Here is a 15933-nt window from a genome sequence, read left to right on the forward strand (position 1 = left end):
GAAATAGAAGTATATGATTAACACACCTCACACACTTGCCCAGCTTCTTGTGAAAATAGAAAATCTTCGATTTAGAATGACAAAGAGTTAGAGGATGCAATAAAACTGTTTAGTCTCAATGAACTGACCAATATGTATATATTATTTGCACCTGTTTTAAAAGAAAATGGTGATAACTAGCAAAGTACCTAGTCTTATATTGTTATTACAATCCATTCCGATTCCCACTTCTAGGCAATCGGAATTGAAAATGGTGATCTTTTTTTCTTTTTTCAATTTTTCTCAAAAGAAAACATATCATTGATGGGCACAACATAGGCAAGAAAGATCTTATTACTAGTTGGGCCTAAACAGGTAGCTGGGAAAGTGGGCCTGGGAGGAACAACTAGAAAGTAAAGCATGCACCCTAGCTAAAGGCTTCCAAACAAGGCAACAAGAGTCGAGAGCTACTGATGATGATCATATCTGCCAAGACAGGCACTGCAGCGGGATTCCGATGTTACTATTAGATTTCCTTTCCTCCTAAATAATGATATTGAGGATTCAAGGTGTGGCTATCCCAAGTTTGATCTCTCCTGTGATTCCAATCAATTAAAGCTTGATTCTATCTCTCCCAAATTCTCCAGGAGAGTCTGTCTTCATCAAGCACATCAATTACCATAAACAAACCCTAACGGTAGTCGACAGTTGCATGCCAGAACGGTTCTTGCACTACTTCAGCCACTCGTCTTTCTCGAAAACACATTTTCAAGCCGAATCATATCAAGATATATATCAGCTTCTTTAGTTGTATATATCAATACCCATACTGGGACAGGCAGCAGATAATTCACTGCCTTAGTACTCAAAACTACACTATCATGACTATGCCGGCAGTGGATCATTCAACGCCGAAGTCGTGTCAGATGATCTCCACGGTTAGACGTTAGTGTTCCAGGCCCTTGATACATCTTTTTTGCAGGATGATATTCAGTTGAAATGGGTTAACCCGAGTTGTGGACTGTGTGAAGAGAGTGGTGGGCGTTGTGGTTTTGAAAATGATACGGGGATGCCGGATGCAAACTGGATGTTTCTTTCATTCATATGATCAAATGAATAGTTATGGTAATTAAATTTGGTTTTATTCGAACGAAATTGTCATATAGGGTTGTCCTTCTTAGATATTATGTTGCAAGCTAGCTAGTACTTGGTTAATAACAACAGAAATTGATCAAATTTGAACTTTCAGGTACCCTGAGGCGATCAGGCGAGTAATAATATTTATCGGTATTTATCGGTATGCTCGTTGCGTTTGCAAGCAGTTCTGTAGTAGTCGTACGTACTTTGGGGTCTTATATATTTTCTGCGTCGTAGAAACTCACATAATGACGCCTTATAATATGTTTTGTAGCTTCCTTATGTACGCGCTGTTGCTATTTGCTAATCATGCAGTACCACACCACCACCACCATCATACCAGATTACCAGTTATTATTAACCAATTTTATCAGCATGCATGTATGCAGTATTGGTTCGAATATAGCAGAGTATTAATAGATCAAAAATACCTGTTTGAACTTTGATGTAACAAATTCTTTTTTGTAAACGGAGGATTAAGAGAGATGATATTTGCTAGTAATTAGTAGTTCCTATAATAAACAAATAGGTAAGAAAACTAGGTGTTGTTTGTGTATGGCCAATGAGTATATTGGTCCTTGAATTTTTTAGGGGTAACGGGACTGGCGATTTTGATTTTTAAAAAAATATAAATTTATTAGAAAGATGATCTTATTTGGTAATTAATTTCATCCAATGTCTCTTAATTGATAAATTCTCTCAATTTCTGCATGTGGGGCATATGTTAAACAACTTTATTTAAGCTCAAGTTGGTGTCTTATATTGAAGCTTAAATAAGTTCAAAATAATGAAGCTAGGACCATTGAAAAATGTTTGAGTTTTGATTAATTAATCATCGTTCTATCGCTTCTATGGTCTATTTAATTCCATGCATACTATATTTCTTATTTATTAATTAAGAACAAGTCAATAATAGAAATCGGATTTGAAAAATGAGAAAATTAACGAGCTAGTTCTTGTCATGACTCATAAGTATAAGTTGCATTGATCAGGCATGAACTTAATTACCACATATGCATGCAGCTTAAAATTAAGGCAGAATTGTCGTTTACCATGCATGTAATTGATTTTAAAAATTGTTGAGAGATTTTCCTTTTTTGAAGGGAGTGGACTTGTTCATAAACTATGAAAAATGTGACCACAAGCTACCTTTCAATAAGACATATACGTACAGAAAAAATAGCTTGTCAAAATACGATTTTATTACTGGACGACAGTAATCATATCAGGTGGCCAAACCATACTAGACACACACACACATATATGTATGTATATGTTTCGTTTAGCTTAATTATTTGCAATATTGTTGGAGCTGATTAATTTTTTCATACAAAGAGAAGAGAAGACTGATTCATGCGTTTGGAACTTTGGATACTATCACAAACTAATTATTTAATTATCTCATCCGTGAAATCTATATCATATAATAATATTCCTGTTTCTGTATAAGGTGGTTCTGTCAATGGTATAAATCTCTTTTGGTTTATTTGTAAACTCTGCATTCCCACTTTTTCTTTCTTTTAGTTTTTTAATTAGTGATGTCTTTTTCTCTATAAACAAGATTATAAAAAGATAATCTAAGTATGGACCAGATCTAAATAATAATGAGGAAATTTTCAGTAGTGGCGAGCCAATAAGTTTAATTGAGTTTTTGTATTATGGTTATGCCCATCATAGTTGAATAAAGTCGCATATAGCGCGCGGTTGGGGTTGCGTTGATACTACTGGTTAAATAAAACTTAATTGACCTAGTCTTCTTGGCCTACCTCACTTTTTTTTTTTTTTTTGTGAGAAAAGAGCGGTGCGGCAGCCCTCAAGCCTTGATAGCCTTAATTAAAGAAACTGTCGAATACAAGGGGGGAACATTGAGCCTAAACCCCTGATTACAATAAGTAGAACCTCCTGAAATACTATCCTGATTTTCTACTAAATGCTTGTACTCAACAAAGCACCAACTAGCAAAGAGCGCACAACTGGCGACTCTATTTGCTTTAACTGCAGTAACGCAGCGGTGCACAACGGAAAGATAACTTGGTCTGCAACCCGACTGCAGCAAAGCATAACTACCATATGCACAGCTTTCCCATTATGATGCCACCGGACACTACATCCAGTGACACTTAAATTCCCTCTGTTACTAAGAGGCAGCGACCATTTGCAAGTGCAAGGAACTCGCCGCCTACCTAGAGCAGAGGCCTACCTCACTTCTTAATGACGCATCTAGTTGATTATTTCTCAGTAAGGCACTCATTGTCCCTTGCTTGGTTGGGCAGGATTCTTGATGATCATTTTTTAACCCTTGCTTTTTGTACCATCACTGTTAATGAAAATATTTTCTCTTTCAATATTAAAAAAGATATGGGTTGAATGTTTATGGAATAGTAGAGTACATAATGACATGTCATTAGTCTTAAAAGCTAAATTTCGAGCATAATGGTGCATGACAATGACCCGTACACACAAATTTATCTTGCGTCATTTATCACGATGATCTAATGTTACACTGCGTATCTAGAATTAACCGTTTACTAGTCATTTAGACGGTAAACGATTAAAATATTTACTTTTTACCTTCGTTTCGATCATTCAGGGGACTAAATGTTGACTTTTTCTTTGGCGCAGTTTTTTAGGAAACTTCCTTCACGAAAGTTGTAGAGAATGTCAAACCAAATTCGTGGACAAATGTACATTAAAATCAAAAGTTTGTAAGCAAAAAATTATGATCTAGAAACCTCGAGTTACTATTTTGGGGAAACCACTATGAATAGCAATTACACATTTCTATATTGGAAAAATGTCCATTTTTAGCCGAAACCCTAATCCCAAATTCTCTCTGTACGACCCTCCTGTTTCTCCGCCATATGGCCGACCCAAGTTGCCAAACCGGCCCCATCTATAGTACCTTTTCACGTCAATGATGTTCCCGGCCTCACGTACCCTCCACATAGGATCACCAACGACGGCAAATCGAAGCGAAAAAGAGTTTCGGACCAGCAACGGCTGAGCCGGCAAGAACTTCTAATTTCGGCCACATCCTGTGACAATATCACCCGCATTTTGAAGCTCATCCACTACTAAGCAAACCCTCCAAGCAACGCTAATCGATTTACAGTGTGGTGTGAGATTTGGAGGCTTGAAGAATTAAGATTTTCGATTTGTTTCAGGGTAAATTCTAGTTTTAGTGTTTGTTTTTTGGACTTGTCGTAGTTTAGAAAATTGTTTGGTTGGTTGAGGGGAAGATTTTGGCATAGGTATTGTTGTGTAATTCGGGTTTTGGAATGGCAATGCTTGTGGCCCACGTGCAGTCGCTTTTGGAGGCGCGTGGGGGCTCATTGGGCCACTTCAGGTCTTCTATTTTGGTATGTTATGGAGAGTTCAACATTACGAGCATGTGGATATAGTTTGGTAGTCATGCGATGAACTTTGGAATCGATATGAATTTCTGAAGTTTTGAAAATTCGGGTTTCGCTTCGGGAAGATCTTACCGTTGGGAAATTTGGGTTTTGATAGATTATTTAAATTATCAAGTTAACGTAATCTATGAAATTTGAGCTCATTTGGATATGATTTTGAGCTTTCGACGAATTATCGATTTTAGGGTTTTGATTTTTATTATCATAAATTAATTTTTGATTCTCGAAAACAGTTATTCATAATATCAATTTGTTCAAGACATACGACATATAGATCGAGCTCGAGAATGAATTCGTCGAATGATAGTCATAGCTGTAATTCAGTGAGTGGACATTTTCTTTTCAAACTAAATATGCATGCGGTATTATATTTTCGATTATTAAATTTTCGCATTGATTGGCTTGGTATTGAGTTTGCAATTACTTATGAATTATCGGAATACTTTAATATTTTGTTTAAGGAAAACTGAATTGGGAGAGAATTGAGTCATCATTTCATTGATAATAGGGGCCTCTTTATATAGAGGATTACAAACATAGAGATAGAGTTGTACATGGAAACATAATCGTACATTGATTGGATATCTCCTAAGATTCTCCGAGAATATCTCTAGTATAAACCCTATTTCAACTAGAGCAAGTAACCTCGAGTTTGGGCCAGACACATATTCTGGATTTACTTGAACACTCCCCCTTGTGTCACCCAAACGTGGTGCTCCTCTCGTTGCCTCATTAAAAACCTTGCCGAGTAACAAAAATCCAGTGGGACCAAAATAACCTCAGTCGAGGGAAAAAAGAGCACAACACACCCTTCACGTTTCGAGACCATACATGTAGACACCTCCCCCTAATGTCTGCATCTCCCCTTGATGACTACGGTCTTTGGAGTTCTGATAACTTCCGCAAACGATGCTACCAACATGTTTCTCGAAAGTGGAATTTAGGCAATGACTTAGTGAGCAAGCCTGCCGCATTATCCTCAGATTGAACCTAGTTCACTTTGATCTTAAGGAGAGTTTGTTGTTGCTGATTATACTTAGTGTGGTCGCTTTTGATATAGCCTTGCTTCAAAACAAGCAGCATTATCCTATATGCTCATAGGCTCATATGCGGTAGACTAAAAACCACAATTGTTTCAAACATGCGTAATTATGGATCTAATTCATATACATTCACGAACCACTTTGTGAAAAGAAATAATCTCGGCATTGTTCGATGATATAGCGACAAGGGTCTGTTCTATAGACCTCCAAGATATCACGGTTTTTACCCATGGTGAACACTTAACCAGTTTGGGAATGACCTATGTATGGGTCAGAGAGATACCCAACATCAGCAAAACCTTCTAAAACACATGTCGTTTTGGGATGGGGATAGTGGACGCAGGCCAGTGTTGGCGGCGTTCCTGGTGTGTGATGGGTCCGAATCCATCATCTCTTTGTAGGGATAGAACAAAACCATATCAATCATACATCTCAAGTATCGAAAAATATCTTTTACACCAATCCAATGGCGTCGCGTTGGCGCAGAGCTATATCTAGCTAACAAGTTTATGGCAAATGAGATGTCCGGTCTTATGCATTGAGCTAAGTACAATAATGCGCCTATTGTACTCAAGTAATTAAGGCACTTCTGCCTCTAGCATATCTTCATTATCATCCTTTCAATGAAGATGATCATTTTCAGGATCAAGACTACCGACGATCATGGGGATGCTTGAAGGCTTGACCTTGTCAAAATGCCTAAGCATCTATCGACAGGATGCTCAAGTTCCAAACCGAGGCATAATCATGTTTTCCCATAATCCTTCATCTCAAAATCGGATTTCAAGTGTTCAGTGGTTTCCCTTAACTCTTTAAGGGCTTCTAATGTAGATCATGCCCAACATGAACCGCGATAGAATTAGAAACTTGTTATGGAAACGCGTGGGCATATCCCTTTCCAATCAAGTAGTCACTTTAGTAAGCGTTCCAACCTTATTGTAAACGCGCTCCGTGGTCAAGAGCCACTTGACTTGGGTAAATGAAGTTCACCATGAACCTTCATATATATTCCATATCTAGATCCCGATTGAGATATGTAATAACCACATTTGTAAGCTGCATGATCAATTATTTGGAAACTACCAAACTAACAAGGTAGTGGAGTGCAATGACATCCATTATGAGAGAATATGTCTCATCGTAGTAGATTCCATAGCGTTTTGTGAGAAGCCTTGCGCCATAAGGCGAGATTGCCATCTCTTTTTCTTATTAAGCTTTCTAATGAAGATCCATTAGTCAATAGGTTTTATGTTAGGAGGTGTTGGCATCACTGGCTCAAAAACCTTCCTCTTCATTAGAGAATTCAACTTAACCTGAATCGCATCTTTCCATTTATGCCAAATCTCTCTACGTTGGCATCCATTCATCAATGGAGTGTGGTTTGATATCATCGGACTCAACAAACTCATGTGCAACGAAGTGCGTGACTACATCATCAATTATGATGGAGTTTCTATCCCACGTCTCATGTACACTAGTATAATTTTCATAGAGCTCTATATTCTCAGGAATAGGTTATGACGTTGAGGCGTCCCCCAATGATAACCATAACCTGAAAGATTCTCATGAGACGGATTTTGAGTGTCAATGATCCAAGGATAAGGTTGTGCCAAAGCATCATTCGAACCCACGGGCCTCTCATGCATCCTAGCTGGGGCCATGACCTGTAATGCCAGAATATCACTCTCATTGGCGTTGGCGCTATGCCTACCTCTGTGTAGGGTGGCGCTACATCCTCTCGTAGGGACGTCCTTCCTTACAGGCATGTTTGTAGCATATTTGTGTGATCTCGTCACTTTAATAAGGATCAAGATGAGACATAGTGGGGACAGGCCACGACAATTCCTGTCGTTTCTGCTGAACATCCGTGTTCTTATCTCCCCCTAACGACTGGAAGATTGTCTCATCAAAGTGACAACCCACAAATCTAGCGGTAAGGAGATCACCTTGCATGGGCATTAAGTGTCGGACGATTGTTGGAGTCTCAAATCCAACGTAGTTTCCCATTAGTCTGTACAGACCCATCATAGAACACTGTGGCGGCGCAATTGGCACATAAATGACACACTCAAAGATGCGTAAGTACGATACTTGTACCCGGTCACTAGCTGTAATGCAGAGGTAGATTGAGTGACAGTAGGTCGTAGACGAATTAGCATAGCTGCATAAGATATTGCATCACCCCAAGCGGATATAAGGAGATTGGTGCGCATTACCAATGTCCGGACTACCATCGTAGACATTTTCGTGAGACCATTTGGGTGTGTTCATGGGAATGTGATGTCCAACATCAGTCCCAATGCAATAACCATAGAAAGTCTTCGATGTAAACTCGCTAGCATCGTCAAGTCCAATTGACGGAATATGATGATCCGGGGAGTGAGCCCGTTGTCATATGATATTTGCCAGGAGTGTAGCATAAGCAGCATTACAAGTGGACAATGGCAAAACACGTGACCAGCATGTTTGAGTATCAACCAATATCATGAGATATTTAAACGTCCGCAAGTTGGTTGAATCAGTCCATAGAATCTGACATGACCCACCCTTGGATTTCACCCTGAAATTCGAAGTGGCCCTGCGGGGTCCACCTTAGAAGAAATTTTTCCAAAAATTTGGCAGAACTTCCCCTAAAATGGACTACCCAAAACCTGTAGAAATGAAATTTACACTTCTAAATCACCCATCCTTATTCTCCTGGAGCCACCTTGCCCCCCAAATCACAGCGTCGTCCAATTCACATAACACAAAACGCAACTTGAATAACATTAATCCCACAGGTAATCAAAGCAATTCTAATAGAAAGGTAAACAAGGAAAACCTAATTCAAAGGAAAACGCGGAAGCCATGCTGTTGACTATGCCTCAACTCCATGTACGCCCGACCTCAACTAATTTCACCTGTAAACTGGGCATTTGAAACCGAAGGGCCCAGGGGAAAAGTATTGAAAACACGTCAGCGTGAGTGGACAAAAATAAACAACTAAATAAATAATTTAAAAGAAATGAAGTTGTATTACTTTCCCAGGGATTTAAATTCATAAAACTTCGATGCATGCAACATTTATAAAATGTATGTCGTTAAAACTCGGAGTCTCATGAAAACATACCAGTCCCCGCTGGTTAAGAGAATCGTACTAGCCCCGCTAGTCAAGTAGCAAATAAAAGGAAACGGGGAAGAAATGTCACCATACGGGTAGGGTAAAGGAACCCCTAACCTCGACTGCCACCCACACATAGATTGTGTGAGGAGGAGACTAATAACCTCAACTACCACTCGCGTGAGGAGGAGAATAAATCATCTCGACTGCCACTCACAAACACAAAGTAAGTGAGGAGAAGACACAATCCGAACGACCCAAGTATGGTGAGGAAAACAATCGAAAACCAATAAATCCATAAAGCTTCCTCAATATCTCAAGAGAAAAAGGTATATTCCAATGACGTGGCCCCGCATGCCTAAATATTCTCGAAATCATAACAATTAGGCGAGATCAAATTATAAATCGCAGTTCATAAACAAAACCGAATCAAGAATCATCAATAAGGCATTCCCAATGCCAAAACTGAAAGTCGATAAATAAACAAGAAATATAATTCCATCGAAATCTCATTTCAAAAACTCTTTCAGAAATCTCAAATCGACGAATGAAAATAAATATGAAATTCCGGAAATCACCTCGGAAAAATAATTCGTCGAAAATCAACATAAATTATAAATTCGAATCCGAGCATAGCAAATTAATATCCGCAAGTCATAACCAAGATAAATCTTAATCAAATTCCAAAATCAATTCATATGCTTGAAAAGTAATATGTTAATTAAATAAAGCAGTAATTCAAGAAAATAAACGCATGCATCATTATTTAAAATAAAAATCCACTCACAGTACTATACAGGCGACCACGCATAAAGTTTTTCCCTAATTGCTATGGCACATTTGTTCTTCTGCTCTTCCTTTTTCGTTTTTCTCTTTCTTTTGCCGTTTGTTCTTCTGCTATTCTTGTTCTTTTTTTGTTTTGATTGTTTACGGTTCTAATACAAACAATATTCAATTCTTTTTTTATTTCATAAAGCAAAGTGTAATCCAATTATAATTTTATATTAGAAATATATAATGCTACTTCATTATCCACATCATTTGGTGTTGTATTGACATCATTCAAGCAACGAATCCAGACTATTGAATATTTAAAAATTTAATTACTTACAGGGTCTTGATCCAGACCCTGTAAATTGTTATCTATTATTGTAAGATGAAATTGCCTAATTTTTCATTTACTTCTAAAAAAAAAATATTGTGAACGTTGACGTAGAACTGTTAACGATAAACTGTTGTAGAACTGAAACCCAAAAAGTCATGCGTAATAGCCTCGACACCCAATTAATGATATGAGTGGACTCATTGTTATCACGTTAACATCTTTCAATTCACGCATTGAATGTTCAACAAAAGCTTATTTGGAATGTTAAATTTCAGATTAATATTGGTCCAACATTGTGATGTGAACATGTCAAAGCCATCCCAGAATACCAACTAGATCGGATTTGATCTTGTCAAATGGTTCGTTCTTGTTTTTATTAACTTAGTTAAATTTGGAACATTCTTCACGGTTGTAGTTTCGATGAAATGGAGGAGCCGAGGAGGAATTGAAAAGATTGGGATTGGTAAACTGTGAACCGAACACGAAGTAAACGAAGAGAATCCATCACACTCCATGTCCATTCGAAATAAATTCAATGCCTTCACATTTTGATGATGCATGCAAACGTTTTTGCTTATCTGAAACTTGACTTCTTCAATGCCACCCCAATAAATTAAACTAGTATATAATTATATGAAGCCGATGACATTCGCCAAGATTCCACCGTCCCATGCCGTGAGGTCCACCATTCGATCAAAGAAATCTTTAGGCATGTGTAGGGTACAATAACTCGACAATTATGAATCACTTGATTTTATATCACAAAGTTAACTACACCATGTGTAGTAATTACAAAAGCTAACTACATAATCGGGTTACCGCATGTTTGCAAAATGTTAGTACGTTATGCAGATTGAGAATTTAGAGTTGGTATACTATTTGAATTAAAGGAATAACATTATATAGCGTGAGCAATTTAAAACAATATCATTAGTTCATTACTAATTTCAAAAATCATTTAACTATTATACTATTTCCGATCATTAAATTACATTTCATTACGGTGCAACAGAGAAATTAGGGTGCGCGAAGATTATCTAATGAAGACATGTTGTGAGCCTAGCTAATGGATCACATGGTCAACACTTGTCACCATAGGTCACTGTTGTATGCAAGAATATAAGGCCAATTATAAACCTCCATGCCTCTCTCACTAGCTAGACAGTCTTCACAGACAGGTAGCTTAGCTCTTCAACTCCACCGTACCCTCTCCTTATTCCATATGCCTCCATTACACATCTTCTTCTCCTTCTCACTCTTCTTCCTCTTTCCTCAAATAGCGAGGGCAGCTTCGGCCGACTGCTCCATATCAAGCTGCCCTAACGGCCCACCGGTCCGATTCCCTTTCCGGCTCAGACGCAAGCAGCGCCTTTTTTGTGGCTATCGAGGGTTCGACCTCTCATGCAACAACCAGACCCTACTCACCACGCTCACCCTCCCCGGCTCCGGAGCCTTCCTCGTCCAGCGCATCGATTACAAGTCTCAAAAGCTGTGGATCAACGACCCCAACTCCTGCCTCCCCAAAAGGCTCCTATCCCACCCCTTCAGCTTCTACGACACTCCTTTCAGTGTCGTTGGCGGTTCCAAGAACTACACCTTCCTCAACTGCTCGTCGTCTCAGACGACGTCAACGTTACCGGCCACCGCCACGAGTATTTCTTGCCTCAGCGGTGGGGGTACATGGTCTATGCTGTTCCCTCGAGTGCATACTATGCTTCTGCACCGGCAGCGGCACCGTCATCTTCGGCGTCACCGGAACTATGTTCGGTGATTTCGACTGCTTTGGTTCCGAGAGAAGTGACGTATGAGTGGGAAGTAAATATGGCTGGGGAGGTTACCCGCGGCGGTGTTGCCGTGACGTGGTCGCAACCGGATTGTAGTGATTGTGAAGCCAGGGGTAAAAATTGTGGGTTCGACACAGATACAGGGCAGATCATGTGCTATGACCGCAAGAAAAGCCATGGTAGGTTATTTTCTAACTCTGATTTTACGATGTTGGCTACTCCCACTTTCAATTACCTAAACTTCAATCTATTGCCTAGGATTCATATATTACTTTTGTCAAAAATTAGCCAAACCAAACATTTCACACAGCTTATGACTGTGATTTTGCATGCTATTTTTCATAATCAAATAAAAAATCAAACAATATTAGTTTAATCGAGGTAGATGTTCGGGCCGTCTCCCTAGTGTACATAAATAGTTACGTATGATTTTCTTAAAAGCTAAACTTTTTGAGTATTTATTTGATCTTAGTTGTATTAATAGTTGGGGGAGAATTCAAATAATTTCCATTAGTAGTTATGTAACTGTTTTCTTTTTATGTCCTTTTAAGACGTATTATGGCCACGTATTATGCTAGAAGGAAACTTTTCTTTTTTGAGAATATGCTAGAAGGAAACTTAATTGATGCAACGTTGGCACCGTTTTCGATCCGCACAGTGTTTCACAGTTTTACACACTGGTCTAGAAGTCCAAATTCCACCTGAGTTGAATGACCCTCGAGAGAAAGATCAACATTGATTGTTGATTTAAGTAACTCATTAGACAAATTATTATTGTTCAATACATTAATTGTTAAGTCAATAATGCTCGCCAGAGGATTCATGTTGCATGTCTGTCCCTCCTTCATACCAAGAGTTCAATTTGGTGAGATCTCTTTCGAATTCCTCGATCCCTCGTCACCAAGGCTACTGTGTGGCACTGAAATCAAGCTAATGGACACGGCATGGCGGTTTCAATTGATCTGGTCCATGTCCTCATCTTCATAGTCAACCCAGAAAATTAATGAGGGGTTGCTCAAACGCGGAGCTTTGACTGAAAGTTCCATGCTTACCACTATAGTAATTAAATAAGTCCCCCTAAACATATCACGTTACTTGACGTTGACGTTGACATCACTTTTTCCATTAGAAATTATTTTATACATCGACGGTGTAAATAACTCAACACTTATAAGATGATCTCAACTCTTGATATTTATAATTAATATTTTTATTAATAACCTAAGAGTGTATTTAATATAATTTAACTATCTATTTATGTCGGTGCACTGAATCCTCCCCCTTTTTCGATTCAATATCCTAGCTAGCATCATGTAATTAGATACCATATTTACGGATCACATTCTCTTCTAACTTACTGGTATATATAAAGAATACGATTGATATTCATGCTTTCGGAAAGTTATTTTACCTTAAATTCTAATATTTCCTTAAGCTTTTATACGTATAAAGGGTATAAAATAACCCTTTACTTTAAAACTAATGGAAGTTTTTATTCGATTTTGATGTCAATTACATTTTGACATTTTCAATATTCTTCAACTCTCAGTTCTCCCAAGAGGTGCAAAATACGGCATAATCATAGGTGTGGGAATACCAGGGCTCTTATTCATCATTGCTATCGCAAATTACATCTACAGCAGGTTTTTTGGTCGCCGCCACCAGCCAAGCACAGATGACCTCTCCACCTCCACTGCTCTGCAATCCACCAACATCGTGGTGGGCCTTGACGCCCCAACCATTGAGTCATACCCCAAGACTTTGCTGGGGGAGAGTCGGAGATTGCCCAGGGCCAACGACAACACATGCTCAATTTGTCTGGGCGAGTACCAACCCAAAGAAGCACTGAGGACCATACCGGAATGCAACCACTACTTCCATGCTAATTGCATAGACGAATGGCTCAAACTGAATGCCACGTGCCCAGTATGCCGGAAGTCACCGGAGGGGTCATCTCATATCACCCCTTCTTCTTCAGTGTCCTCATCAACATCGTCTTCTTTAGCCTCAGTAGTGCAATAGACTTTCTATGTCTTTTGGTTTCTTATTTGTTTGTATGCCTTATTTTTTGGCCATTGTTTATAATCAAGGTATGCTTGTTTTTTTTTTCTTTGAACAAGAAGGTATGCTTGTTATTAGATTGATGCATGTTTATAATACATATATATATGGGATTGACGGATATAGATTGATTTACGTATATATCTGGTATATGGTGCACGTATAATCAAGCTCTGATTTTTACCTAAAAATTAATTTACGCATCACACCAACAATTTAAAGTTTTCTAGCAGTAATTAATTATATATTGAAGGGTTTTCACCTTGGCCTGAGCCTAAGCCCTCGAATATTGAAGGTCTTGCACACTGGCCTTCTGATATTAAAGGTTGGCACTGTAGGACAATTGACATTGAATATTGGCACACCGGACAGAACTCATCTGCAACTTGTATCCAAGTTAGTGGATGCCAAATGTGTTTATGCTAGCAAGTATTCCAATTTTTAAAGCAGGATCCAAGTTAATTTCTTTCAAACACAACTTCCACAATGGATGAGTTCTAAAAGGGATCCACTATATCATGATGATTTGCTTAGAATGAGCCATACATATGTATACGCAGCGCAGGATTCAATATAAGTTCTCCCTAGGTTGGACTAAAATTAAGAGACGGCGCATTAGTTCTTGCTCAATAAGGATTCTTAATTTCTTATATAGCTCTCCGATAAATTCAATATATAAGGTTATGCCCGTTACTTGGTTCCAAAAATTCGGAGAAAGTGATGGCGATTACTTGTTGTTTTATCAGGTCTAGCGTTTATGCCTTTTAATTAATTAAACCGGTGAAGCACCACCGGTTGCGGTAAATCAACCTCAACCCTAATCCGGATCCCACCAGCATCGAATTCAGCGGAGAAAGTGATGGCGTTTAATTTCTTGTTTTATTGGCTTGGTCTTAGTAGGCTGTCATTAGTACGTTGGCCGAGTAATTTATTTTCCATCCCCCCAATAGCTCCTTATGGCTTGCTTGGAAATCTTCACCTTCTTATTCTTCTTCTCCTTCCTTCCTCATCTAGCATCCACCACCTGCCGCGGTAAATGCAGTTCCGACGGCCCAACTGTTCGATTCCCATTCTGGCTAAGAGATCACCACTCCTCGCATTGCGGGTGGTTAGGGTTTAATCTCTCATGCAACAACCAAAAGCAAACCATTCTTACTTTCCCATCTTCCGGGGATTTCATCGTCGACAACATTAATTACTTGGACCAAATCCTAACGATCAAAGACCCCAATAACTGCCTCATCAAGCGGTTCCTTGATGATGAAATGGATCTCTTGCCTTTACCTTTCTCCTACCTTCATGACTTTGCAAACTACACATTCTTCAATTGCTCGCCCAAAGCAAAACAACTAGATTGGTATCCAACCCTCTCTTGCCTCAGCAGTGACAACTACAAGGTCACTGCTGTGCCAACGACTCATTTACTTCATGCTGTCCCTGTTACTACTCCTCCATCGACGTCATCGCCGCAGGCTCCATCACCGTCTGATCCTTGCTCTGTGATTTCAACAGATATGATTCCAATAGAACAGAAGAATTATCATCCAGAACCATCAAATCCATCTGAGTGGGAGGACATTAACTTTCGTGTTCAGCTGCGGTGGGACGAGCCTGATTGTCGTTTTTGTGAGTCAGCTAATAAAGCTTGTGGGATTGTTCAGATGGGTATACAGGGCCCGGAAGTCGGGTGCCAAAATGGTATGTCAACTTCATAATGGCATTAATGAGTTATATATATAGCGTCTTGTTCCTTACAAGATCATGAGACAATCCTTTCAAGTATCCCACCGTATTCCTTTATTGATATGAAAATAATGTTTGTAATATATAGATTTCAATGTTTTTATGCAAAGCCATGATCTAGGAAATTAATGTTGCAATTTCAGGCTCTTCAAGAGCTGCAAAGATTGCCACAGTGATAGGGGTGGTAATGTCAGGGATATTGTGGTTGGTTGGGCTTGCATTGAGACTGACAAGGAATGATAGTCGTGAACAATCTACCGCAGAGTTGTCGATTTTACCTATTGATGAACAACTTCCGGTGGGCGTAATGGGGGGCCTTGATCATGCAACGATCGATTCATATCCAAAGACTCAACTCGGTGAGAGTCGGGAATTGCCCTACTCCGGTGACAACACCTGCCCAATATGTTTAGGAGAGTATCAGGCCAAGGAAACAATAAGGACTATACCCGAATGCAACCATTATTTCCATGCTAATTGTGTAGACAAGTGGCTTACAAGGAACCCAACTTGCCCACTTTGTCGAAATCCACCGGAGGGAGGACGAGATAAGCCATTGATAAATTGA

The 15933-nt window shown here is 39.1% G+C and overlaps 2 protein-coding genes across 2 annotated transcripts; both read left to right on the plus strand.

The window, feature by feature from the left end:
* Positions 1-10911: 10911 nt before the first annotated feature.
* On the plus strand, positions 10912-13670 carry LOC112175323 (RING-H2 finger protein ATL20). Its single transcript, XM_024312997.2, is given in 3 exon segments — positions 10912-11425; positions 11428-11740; positions 13111-13670. Coding segments are annotated over 3 exon segments (1212 nt in total). The 5' UTR covers positions 10912-10999; the 3' UTR covers positions 13584-13670.
* Positions 13671-14578: 908 nt separating this feature from the next.
* Positions 14579-15933, plus strand: LOC112175079 (putative RING-H2 finger protein ATL21A). The gene is made up of 2 exons (XM_024312744.2): positions 14579-15320; positions 15509-15933. The coding sequence occupies exons 1-2, from the start codon at positions 14579-14581 to the stop codon at positions 15931-15933; spliced, it is 1167 nt and encodes a 388-aa protein (XP_024168512.1).

Source organism: Rosa chinensis, chromosome 7 (assembly GCF_002994745.2).
Source record: "Rosa chinensis cultivar Old Blush chromosome 7, RchiOBHm-V2, whole genome shotgun sequence".
Taxonomy (NCBI): Eukaryota; Viridiplantae; Streptophyta; class Magnoliopsida; order Rosales; family Rosaceae; genus Rosa; species Rosa chinensis.